General features: G+C 45.3%; 1 protein-coding gene across 1 annotated transcript in view; it reads right to left on the bottom strand.

Annotated features, from left to right (window-relative positions):
- Positions 1 to 2,458: 2,458 nt before the first annotated feature.
- The window catches only part of SYTL4 (synaptotagmin like 4), a 32,012-nt gene continuing 22,795 nt past the window's right edge, over positions 2,459 to 11,675 (bottom strand). The window contains exons 9-17 of the mRNA XM_035113424.2: positions 11,338 to 11,441; positions 10,096 to 10,182; positions 8,838 to 9,016; positions 7,586 to 7,688; positions 7,315 to 7,476; positions 6,718 to 6,823; positions 6,377 to 6,476; positions 5,640 to 5,848; positions 2,459 to 3,052 (exon numbers count right to left, since the gene is read on the bottom strand). Of these exons, the coding sequence (XP_034969315.2) occupies positions 2,910 to 3,052; positions 5,640 to 5,848; positions 6,377 to 6,476; positions 6,718 to 6,823; positions 7,315 to 7,476; positions 7,586 to 7,688; positions 8,838 to 9,016; positions 10,096 to 10,182; positions 11,338 to 11,441 (1,193 nt within the window). The 3' untranslated portion in view covers positions 2,459 to 2,909. The remainder of the gene's footprint in view (positions 3,053 to 5,639; positions 5,849 to 6,376; positions 6,477 to 6,717; positions 6,824 to 7,314; positions 7,477 to 7,585; positions 7,689 to 8,837; positions 9,017 to 10,095; positions 10,183 to 11,337; positions 11,442 to 11,675) is intronic.

Genomic DNA, 11,675 nt, shown 5'->3' with positions numbered 1-11,675 from the left:
AACAGAAGGGAGGAAATTGCAGGAAAGGACAGCAGAACCTGCAGCGCCCCAGGCCACAGCCACATCCACATTAAGAAAGGGGAAAATAATCACAACTGTTCCTGTAGGGATTATCCAGGAGGATGTCTTTTATTTGTGCCTACCCGTTTCTAGACAAGAAGTACATTCCACTGTGTGTGTGTGTGTGTGTGTGTGTGTGTGTGTGTGTGTGTGTGTGTGTAAAGGTATCACAACCAGAGGACTGCCCAGAATCAGAGCTCTTCTCTCTTTTTCAAGAGCAAGCCAGCAATCCATGTGGAGAAGGTCCTGCTCTGGTTACAACTATGTTAAGTGGAGGGCACCTTCTCTCCTTTAAAGAGTATACATGTTTCTGCTCACTCCTTACCTCCTTTCAGTCAATGCAGTAGTTAATATACTGAGAATTAAAAGCATCCTAGTTGGAACACCTAGGAATTTGGAAGCTCTACAGCAGGTGGAATGAATATAAACCTATTTTTATTTAACAACACACACACACACCCCGGTTTTTTCCAGCTGAGGAACAGAACACGTGCCAAAACTTTGAAACTGCGGAGGGCAGTACTTTCTAAAGAGGTATTTTGCTACTTTTGGACTCCCACAGTGGTGGTGGGAGAAGCAGTCCAAAAACATCTCTGGAGAGGACCAGGTTGGCAAAGGCTGCCCTGGAATACCTGAGCCCTTAAAATAATGGGTTTAAATCAATTGGGGGGGCATGGTCCTGTAAGACCAGCGGGTCTCCACTCCCCCTGTACCTCCATGGTGCTCATGAACCAACAAAAGGCTAGGCACATTCAGCCAGTGATCAGCTCAGTATTGGGAGTCCCATTGACTTGGTCTACTCAGAGAACATCAAGGCAAAGGTGCTAGGCTATCTCCCTGCTATGCTGGTTTCCCAGCAGAGAGGGTGGTTATTGTGGTGTGGGGAGCATTTAAAAATATCCAAATCCCCTGCTCAAAATTGAAACAGCAGTATCTATTCTCCTGTTCTCAGGACTTCTCATGAAGCAGTGCAGATCTTCTCGTCCTAAGTTCCCACTGTGATGATAAAGATGCGTTCTGGGTTCTAACCTTTCCAAGCTAGGGGTAAAAGGCTCACATAGCTGAATGTTCTTCCACACACACACACAAAAAAAACCCTGCTCTCAAACAAAAGACACTCTCTATATAACAAGCGAAAGGGTTCTTATCAAATTTCTTCTTAATATACCGCCTTCAAAAATCTGAATGGCTGTTACACAGAAGATGGAACAAATTTATTCTCTTTTGCTACGGAATGAAGGCCTGGAGGCTAATGGGTAGACACAACAAGGAAAACAGATGTTGGCTAAGCGTTAAAGAAATGCAGGAAGCTGCCTTATACCTAGTCACGGTCCATCTAGCCCAGCATTTGTCTACACCAGGCATGGCCAAGCTTGGCCCTTCGGCTGTTTCGGGACTACAATTCCCACCATCCCTGACCACTAGTCCTGTTAGCTAGGGAGGATGGGAGTTGTAGTTCCAAAACAGCTGGAGGGCCAAGTTTGGCCATGCCTGGTGTACACTGTCTACAACCGACAAACACACACGATGCAACCAGCTGTGCATTCACATAAACAACTCTTCTATATTTTCTTATCCCAATATCAAATGTTTATCTTGCACATAAACAACACATAAAATGAAATAATATAGACGGAAGTCCCAATAGATCAGTTCATTCATAAAGACCCACATTTGTTCATAAAGTACAAGTTGGAGCCTACTATAGTTCCACAGAGTTCACAAGGATTTCCAGAATAATGCCTTGTTCCACTCTCGTGGGCTTCATCAGTGGTACATGCAGAAACTACTATAAGTTCTATTATCTTGATACTTCATATATGAATATGTACAACTGATGTACAACTGATGAAGCCCAGGAGGGCGAGTTCCATAACTTTGATATACTATATATGAACATTATATTATGTGTTGTTTATGTGCAAGATAAACATTTGATATTGTGATGAGAAAATATAGAAGAGTATTGTTTATGTGAATGCACAGCCGGTTACATCTTGTGTGTTTGTCGAATGTATTTCATGTAATGCAAGGTTTGATGTTGTTTTGCAAGTGGTCTATGCTGTCTGGCAGCAGCTCTTTAGGTTTTTAGATAGAGTATGTATCTCACAACTTTACCTGGAGATGCTGGGACTGAACATGGGACCTTCTATGTGCAAGGCAGATGCTCTGCCATTAAGTTATGCCTCTTCCCCAAATATGCATTTCACCATGCCACCATACCATCATCACTGAATGGGGGAAAGCCAATCACCAAACAATGGAACAGCAGGCTGGTCATTACTTGAACTGCACCTCCTCCTCCCCCTCCTTTCTGTCCATATCATTGAGCACCATGCCTTCATATTCTGCTAATAAAGGAATAAAAAGTAGATATTTAAATTATACAGCCTCCAGCTTCATACACCCAAACTTTATTTCAGTGACCCTTTGTGCTGTGCACAGAACAGAACAGAAGGTATTAACATTTAAAATCAAGAACAGGATGCAGAGATTCAGTATGTTGCAGAAGGCTTCAGGGGGGTGGTAAAAAATAGGAAAGGGAGTTTGAGGGATAAAGAAAATAAGGGAAAAGAAGGCATTTTTAAAAGGCACTTTGGCAGGACACCCCCCCCCCCCGGAAAGGGTCCAATAAAGTTGGTCATAAGACAAAAGATCCTTGGAACAGACTGCCAAGAATTTCCCTCCAGAACAAGCCAGCTTCAAGGGCCCTTTCAAGTGTTAGTTCTATTGGTACAGGTGGTACAAAGCCAGGAAGTTTGCTGCTGCATCCCACAAACTCTCTAGTGCAGTGAACTTGGCCATCATTTGCCTCCTGTGCCCCATCTCAAAAGCCAGCTGGAACAAAGTTATGGTCTTGCCCTGGCCATTGTGGGGCGAAGGGGAAGGGTTCCCTCTGCCCACGACCCGGGGTACTTGCGCATCTTCTGCCACAGACTAATCTCCTCTCCGGTAGAATCCATCCAGTCCACCAGTTGGCCATTGCTCATCCCTGAAGAGAGGACAAGTAGTTGAAAGGGGAAAAAAAAGGCGAGGTCAGCCAAGTGCACAAAATAGCCAAGGCCCATTTTCACCATCCTGACCAACTGATGGAACTGATTTGGCTATCCGAGTATCCCTAGCAAAGCCACAGAGCAGGAGTGGGGGGAATCTGTGGCCCTCCTGGTGCTGTCCGGGCTACAACTCCCATCAACTCTGTCCCCACTGGCCATACTGGCTGGGAATAATGGGAGTCCCAAGAGCATGTTTCTCGTTGCAGATCAGGCCCTGCCCATCTAGAGTTGTACTGTCTACTCTGGCAGGCAGAAGCTCTCCAGGCACTCAGGCAATGGTCTTTCCTCACCTTTCACCTGCTACCGAATTAATTTTAGCTGGAGATGCCAGGGACTGGACATAGGGCTTTCTGAATGCAAAGCAGGTGCTATTCCTGTTAGTTATTCCCCCCCTCCCTCCCCAAAAAAGAGTCACAGGACAGGTAAATCATCTCTGTGTAATGTTTACAGACTTTTTTTAAAAAAAAACCCACTAGAATGAACATGTGTAATACCTTACACTAGTATAAGCCGTGCACCAGGAATTCACTAGGCTAGCATGAGCTACAAAATCTGTGAGGGCGTTGCTAAACCTGGCGTTTTATTTGGGTGCCCAGCTGTGTTCTGTCTTCTTCACCGAAAAGGCTGAAATCACCACCACGTGTGTCGCACCTCCATCCCCAAATGTTGTCTACTCAAGTAACACTCCCTCAGAAAGAACTGGATTTTGCTTAATAGAGCTGTCCTCAGATAAACTGCGGGTCTTTAAATTGTGGGTCCTCTTGTTTTAATGCCATGTGGCATTCTTCCCTTTCGTTGCCTGTTTTTCAACTCTGTTTCAATACAAAATTTCACAGTAAAACAATAGAGATAGAGTCATATCCACCCCACTTAAAGCCATCTTACAACACTTTTAACAGTCATGGAGGGTCCTGGGATCGGTAGCTTGTTAAGGGTGCTGGGAATATAGCTCTGCAAGGCTAGCACCATTAACAAACTACAGTTGCCAGCATTCATTGCGGGGAGCTATGACTGTTTAAAATTGCATAAGAGTGCTTTAAATAGACCTTGTGGATGTCTGTAGAGAGAAATGGCCAGAAATGAGGGCAACCGCTATGAAGACCCACCCTTATCCTGCTGTGGCCCCTTGGGAGGGCAGCAAGACCTAAACATTAGGAAGAACTTCCTGCCAGTAAGAGCTGTTTGACAGTGGAATTTGCTGCCAAGGAGTGTGGTGAGGTCTCCTTCTTTGGAGGTCTTTAAGCGGAGGCTTGACAGTCATCTGTCAGGAATGCTTTGATGGTGTTTCCTGCTTGGCAGGGGGTTGGACTGGATGGCCCTTGTGGTCTCTTCCAACTCTATGATTCCATGATTCTAAGACAAGTACTAGTTGTGCATATTTATTTTCTCCTATCTACTTTTTGGCCCATCAACTTCGAATTTAGCTCTCTGCTTCTTATGTATCAAGATTTAGGTTGTTTTATTGTAATGTTTAGTGGATGCTACATTTACTGAAGTGTTTATTTTGTCTGACTTGGGTTGAAGTGTTCTGTAACAAGCATACGTTATGCATTTTTGATAATTAAGTTAAATGTTTTATTGGGATCAGCTTCAGGCGTTGAGTTCACTGTGGAAAAGCAGCCCATCAACTAACATAAAACTGACTGGAGCCATGGATGGAAAGCAATGGCTGAAAAGACCGGGCCTTATAAAGGAGAACGAAGGAGCAAGAACTTAGGAATGCAGGAAGCTGCCTTATGCAGAGTCAGCCATTGGGTCCATCTAGCTCAGTCATATCTACATTGCCTGCCAGTGTTTCTCCAGGGTTTCAGGCAGGGGAGATTCCTAGCCATATCAGGATAGTCCAGGGACTGAAACTGGGATCTTCTATATGCAAGGCAGGTGGTGGTATTTCATCCAGGAATCAAAACTGCACAGTGGTGGATATTTAAATTCCAGAGCCTCTAGCTCCACAACTTTATTTCAGTGACCCTTTCCCCTGTACACAGAACAGAAGGCAATACCATTTGAAATAAAGAACACTCTCCAGGCATTCAGACAGGGAACCTTTCCCAGCCCTTTAATAAAGGAGATGTCAGGGATGGTACCTGGAACCTTCTGCATGCAAAGCAGTGCGCCGACCACTGAACTATGGTCTTTCCCCTAGAACAGGGTTTCCCAAACTTGGGTCTCCAGCTGTTTTTGGACTACAATTCCCATCATCCCTGACCACTGACCCTGCCAAGCTAGGGATGATGGGAGTTGTAGTTTAAAAAAGCAACAACAGCTGGAGTCCCAAATTTGGGAAACTCTGCCCTAGAAGAACCCTACTGCTGCGAAGGAGGCTAGACTGGAGCTGGGAGCTAGGGTTCAGGAATGCCTCTAGCTTAAGTGGAAGCTTAACTGTCTGCAGTGATTGGCACGGTCCCATTTTTTGAGCAAGTGGGAGGAATAAACCATCTAAAAAATATAATCTCCATTGATGGGACAGGTGCACCCATGAGCACGCACACAAACACATATGCATGCCCTAAGAAGATTCCTCACCATTCCCAACGCCGAGTCGGACTCCTCCCAAGAAATCGTTGCTGGAAAGAGGCTCCCGGTCCCACACAGTAAGCTCCAGGCAGATGTGCGGCAGCTCTTCGGGACTGATGTTGTTGTAGACCAAGGTGTGGTTGTAGTGGGGGCTAAGGCTCTTCTTCACGACTGGTGTCTTCCTTTTAGTGGCCTTGTTTCTCAGAGGGAGCAAATACCTGTGGACCAGGGAGGAGGAAACGCCTCTCTCTTATTAAAGAGGCTCCTGCAACCAGGACTTGCAGAAATTGGTGGCTTTGAATTGGGGGGGGGGAGGGGTAGAAAACTCAGCATCTTTTGAAGATCTCTCTGCAAATTTCTTGTGCTTAAGAAGCTGTAGAGAGAATTATCAGCAGCCAGAAGAGGGCACCCTGCGAGTGCTTTTCCTGTGACCTGTAAACGCAGAACTATGCACTGTATTGCATAGCTCAAAGTCAAAGTGCTTCTCTTCTATAATAATAAGATCCAGCCCTTTTTAAAACTCAGAAGGATTTGCACAGACCCAAATCAATTGCTACCCAGAGCCAAGCACACTTGTTTCGTATCACTGTGCAGGATACCACATGAAATGTAAATTATTATTTCTATAATCAGATGCACACCTAACCCCTGTGGTACCTGGGCAGGGCAACAATTAACTGTAAACCCTCAGTCTCCAGCCTCCTTTCCACCCATCACAGAGTTTTAGCAAGCTCTTATTTGCTCACCCCTTGACAAAGCTGTCAGATGTCCCTCCAGATTTGGCTGCTGTCAAGTTCTTGGCCTCTTTGATCCACACCTGAAGTTCACCTCCGTCTTCCTTTTTGCCTAACAAAGAGACCCCTGTGGTGAGCATGAATGGCAGGAGTTCCCCAATCCCAAAGCCACCCTACCAACCACACAGAACTGGAAAAAGCCAATTGTTATCAGAATTTAAGTCAAGTTTCTAGACCTTATGGAGTTGGGGAAAGGTTTGGATACGAATAAAGAGGAAAAAACAGACAGGTGCCACGTGTATGGTTTCTGCTGCATTCAGGGGGAAACTGGTTGTGTTACACTGAATCTCCACCTTTTCTTCCGTTTCCTGCACTGGCATGCTTAGCAGGTGGAATGAACTTCAAAGAAACCACCAATTCGCCTTTGTAGTGAGGAGAAGCAGATGAGTCTGCAGCATTCTAGGACAGAAATGGGCAATGATAAATATTAGGATATTAGCACACCATTAATAAAAGGTTTGTACAACCAATCAGATTCCTGCACCCTTTCAGTGTCAAAATTGGCATTCCCAGGACAGCTTTCAAAGAGAACAAACAAAACATATTTTAAAAAGTAATCGAACCAAGCACATTATAGAACAATCCCTGGGCCAAAAAAAATCTGCTGCAGCTTCAATGAACTAAAATATTGAGAAAAGAAGCAATTAAAATGATTGAAAATGTGTGAAAATGGGACAGATCTTCACCTGCAACTGAAATTGCCACAAAATGGGTGGCAAGCAAGATTCCCTGTTTGTTATTTAAACCAAAACTGCAGCTGAACACAGAGGTTCAGAACTAGAAGCTTGAGAACCGAGTTTAGCAAGACTTCCTGGAGCTCCCAAGAACCTGTTTCAGCTGAAGCTACATGACAGGAGGACCACGGAAGCAAGCAGTGGGGTAGGGCAAACCTTGCCATGCAGGGGGAGGCACTCCTCCAACGGGCTCTCAAAGTTCCAGGTGTCCATCGGGACCTCCACCTCTCCCAAGAAAGTGTTCCGGCCAAAACGGTCATGGTGCCAGACAGAGAACTGCAAGGTCCTCGTCAGCAGGAGGGCCTTGCTGATCTCATACTGCAAGAAAATGAAAAAAGAGAGGATGTGTATTTAGCAAGGATAGGTTCCACAGAGGAGCACAACATATACAAGCCTGGCTAGCCCCCTGCCCACAACTCTCAGACACCTTGAGCAGCTCGTTGTACAGTGGGTTAACGGTGTTCCGTTTGATGGTGGTTTTCCGCTTCCCCGAGCGCGATTTGTCCGGGAGGAGGTATGTCTTCACATACCTGCAAGAAACAAAACATGTAGGGTTACACCTTGCCCAGTTATCTCCCTTTCCTTCCATGGTCCCACACTCCTCTGTTTAATGGTGATGAGACTGGCGAAGCAGGCAGCTTTGGATAAAGTGGTCGTGCAATTGCATTGGTATGCTGAGAGGCGGGGTGTATCCACACAGTGAGTCCTTACAAAAAACAACTATTTGCTGAGGGTCACCCCCACCCACACCCACCCCAAAAAACCCATATTTTTAGATAGTTCACACTGGTGTGTGAAACACTTCAACTACAGATTGCAGCCCTCCTCATGATTACTCTTAATGTAGTACATTGGGCTAAAATTGGGGAAACCAGAGTTAAAACCCCTGCAGCCTCAGCCATGAAAACCACTAGGTGGCCTTGAATCACTCACCATCTCAGCCTAAACTATTTTGCTAAAAATAGGGCAAGGGGTGGAGAAGAAAGAAAGAATACTGTTAGCTGTCCTTGGAGGAATGGCAGGATAAAATAAAGTGATAAATCCATAAATTCAAATTGGCATATTTTAAAATATAATACAGTGCCTTTATTTTTTTTAAAAAAAATGCATTTGAGGGTGCTGCACACACTTCCTCTTGCATAACTATTCTGTCTTGGAAGCACAGCACTGCAATTTTGTCCCAAAAGCAGCCCATCTTTAACTATGCTAAAAGAGTGTTTGATTAAAATATATGTTCGTTCATTCAAAGCGTTTTTACACCTGCTTTTGATCCCTCCTAAATTAAAAATTATATAATTATAAAATTTATACAATTATACAAATGAAAAAGTACACATGAATACACCAGAACTCAATTTCGGGCATCACATTAAAAACAAAAACAAAACCACACACATTGTTTGCATTCACCCTAATTTAGAACCAAACCTAGCCCACAGTTGAGCTTTCAAATAAATCTAGGAAACACATGGTTTACAATTGGTTGTCTGCTTTTGCTTTCTACCTCCTGTCTCTAGGAGGGAGAGCAACTGATGCTGCAATTACACTTCTAAACTATAGTCAAGCTTCCTCAACTACTAATCTGTACCATGTCCAAACCGACCCACTTAATTTGGTCCTACAGGTTGTCCCATGTTCCCTCCTCCCCACACATCCAGCACAACACTATGCACACTCACGGGTTGGAGCGCTTCTTGGCCTCATCAGCATAGGCCAGCTGGCGACACTCCTTCATGTGGATGAAGAGGGTCTGCAACTTCTGCTCATAGCTCAGGGAGAAAGCAATTTCTCCCGTAACACAGACATTGCCAAAGTCGCCCGCCTCGCTGTAGATACTGACCATGCTTCCCAAAGTGCTCTGAGAAAAGAAAAGAAGCAGCATCGTTTGTTTACCATCCACTGAATTCTGCCTTCCTGGCCCAGATTCAACCAATGTCACCATGAGATTCTGCTGCACGTGCAGACCAGCTACTGTAACCAACTCCGGAAGGTTTTTAACCAAAATGTTCAACCTACAATTCCATCTATAAAGTGGGGGCAGCGTTCAATACCGGGGGGGTATTGTTTTAATTATTTGCTTGTGTCTTTACCTTGCATTTTTATCCTGTGAGCCACCCTTAGATGAAGGGTGGTATATAAATAGTAATAACAATCATATTAATTTGGCACAGCACAATTTTTTCAGGAGGTGAAAAGGCCTCTGTTCCCTGAAAATTTATGCTGTTTTAAAAATCTGTTCATTAACCTTAAGGTCCCAACACAGCTTTCGTTTTTAGTTTCAATCCCATCACTGAATTCCACCACTTCCTGCATGGATAGGTAGAGTGACTGTCCTATCTGACAGCAATGGAGGCAAAGAAGCCCCCTATTCTGTAGATCACCTATTTTAATCCAGCTGCGCTAACGGGGGAAGAACCGTAGCTCAGTGGCAGGGCATCTGCTTTGCAGGCATCTCTAGGTAAGATTGGGAATATCTGTCTGAAACCCTGGAGAGCTTCTGCCAGTCAGTGTAGTAGACAACACTGAGCAAGATAGACCAGTGGTCAGACTCAGCTTTCCTGTGACATATTAAGCTGAACCACTGAGTTACGGTGCATTTGCTTTATGAATGAAATTCTACTGTTGTTTTTGTGCTGTTCACCACCACGATATATTCCCCCCCCCTTTAATGCTGATGATATAGACTTTTTCTTTTTGTAAAGGTAGAATGTAATAAATAAATATCTTGGGCTTGATAGGAATGCAGAAGAAGGAACACTACGCTCTGTAAACCAAGTATGGAGAACCCAATCCCTCTAGAGATTGCTGGGACTACAGTTCCCATCAACCTTAACCATTGGTCATGCTGCCTGGGTGCTGATGGGAGCTGGAGTCCCACAGGTTCCCCACCCTTGTTCAAAAGAGTCCTAGGCAACAGGCATTGGTACCGGGACCCACCGAGGATGTACCGCTACGCATGCTGCATCTGGCTGTCCTTCTCCGGTGAATCTCTACCAGGCTGTCTATGTCCTCCTCTTCCTCTTCCTAGAGAAGAAAACACACACAGCTGGGCTTCATCCTAAACAGCATCAGCACAACTTCCCAAAGGGAAGACTGCTGGCTCCATCTGGAGCCCCAGGCAAGTTCAAAAGTCCCACAGCTCATCACCGCCCTCCTCCTGTGTCTTGTTTTATTATGAGCTATTGAGTGCATCTTTATTTTGCATACCATCACTTCTTTTTAGAGCTGTGCCTATGCCCCCAGGTGGCCATTGGAGCTCAAAAGGCTCTCTTGACTGTGTCCTATGAAATGACACACCACCCAGCCAAATGAGCTGCCAAGCTGCCTCTATGCACCAACCCCCAAAACCAAAGGCAGAGGTTCTTTCACCAAATACTGACATAGCCACAGCAGGAGCTCTTGGAAGTTCAGCACCCCAGGTGGTTGTGAGGGTTGCCTCTATGATTGGGCTGGTCCTGCTTAAGGAGCCACCTCTCCCTTTATGTCCCATAATGATTTTTATTTTTGTTAGACTCAAGGAAGTCCACTAATACTACCCCTACATCAAATATCCCTAGGACGCAGAGAGCACTTCTCAGTATTTGACTCTGGAACAACCTTCCTTAACACTGGTGTGGGAAATCTCAAGTCACACCTCCTCTCCCCAAGCCACACCGCTTCAGTGGAGTGCACTCCAGCAGAATACTCAGTAACCTGAATCTCTGTAAGGTGTAAGAAAAGGCAGGAGACAAGGTGCATCACCACTAAGGGGAAGAAAAGAAACCCCACCCTTTAAGGTTGAGGAAACCCCCCCCCTTCCTACCTAAACAGTGTCAGCAGCGTGAGGGAAGGAATGGGAGCTGACACCCAAGGAAAAAACCAAAATCTCAGGTTCTGGCTTTAAAAGCACTAAATCAGCATCACCTGTGAGTGCTACAGGTACAGCCAGTCGGGGGCTTCTCCTACAGGAGGAGGCAAATCTGCATGGCTCTGCCATAGGCGTGCCAACCTAAAAACGTTCAGTGTCCTCTGGGGGGTCTCTGGTGAATTAGCCTACTCTATAAAGGCAAAATTAACATATATATTTTTGCTCTGCCAAATTTTGCTTCTGGGCCTACCTACCACTGACACCTGGCTCCCCTGAAGGGAATGTGGGCCTCAGGCTTAAAAAGGCTCCCAGCACTCCCTTGGGAGACTCACCATTTCAACGTTGAGGCCTGGGACTGATTTGCTTCTGTCTCCTAGAGGCCCACTTTCAATGACAGGCTCCTCTGGTCTTAGGTCAATCACTGACTTTGTGTATTCTGTGACAGAAATAGGTCAGGAGAAGAGAGAGCTACAGTTTTCAGCATCACAGAGCCAAGAGGCCACAGAACCACTACCCACCCACCCACCCCCAATCCAAGAGGATTGTCCCAAACAGGTGCTTGCCCAAACTTCCTTTGAGGAAGGTTCATGGCTGAGTTAGGATCTGAATGTGGATCTCTTCAGTTTAAATACAGCAGCTTAACCACTGCACCACCCTGGCCAGCATAACA

This window comes from Zootoca vivipara, chromosome Z (assembly GCF_963506605.1).
Source record: "Zootoca vivipara chromosome Z, rZooViv1.1, whole genome shotgun sequence".
Classification (NCBI taxonomy): Eukaryota; Metazoa; Chordata; class Lepidosauria; order Squamata; family Lacertidae; genus Zootoca; species Zootoca vivipara.
Note: the sequence above shows the minus strand (reverse complement) of the source record. Positions and strands in the feature narration are given on the sequence as shown.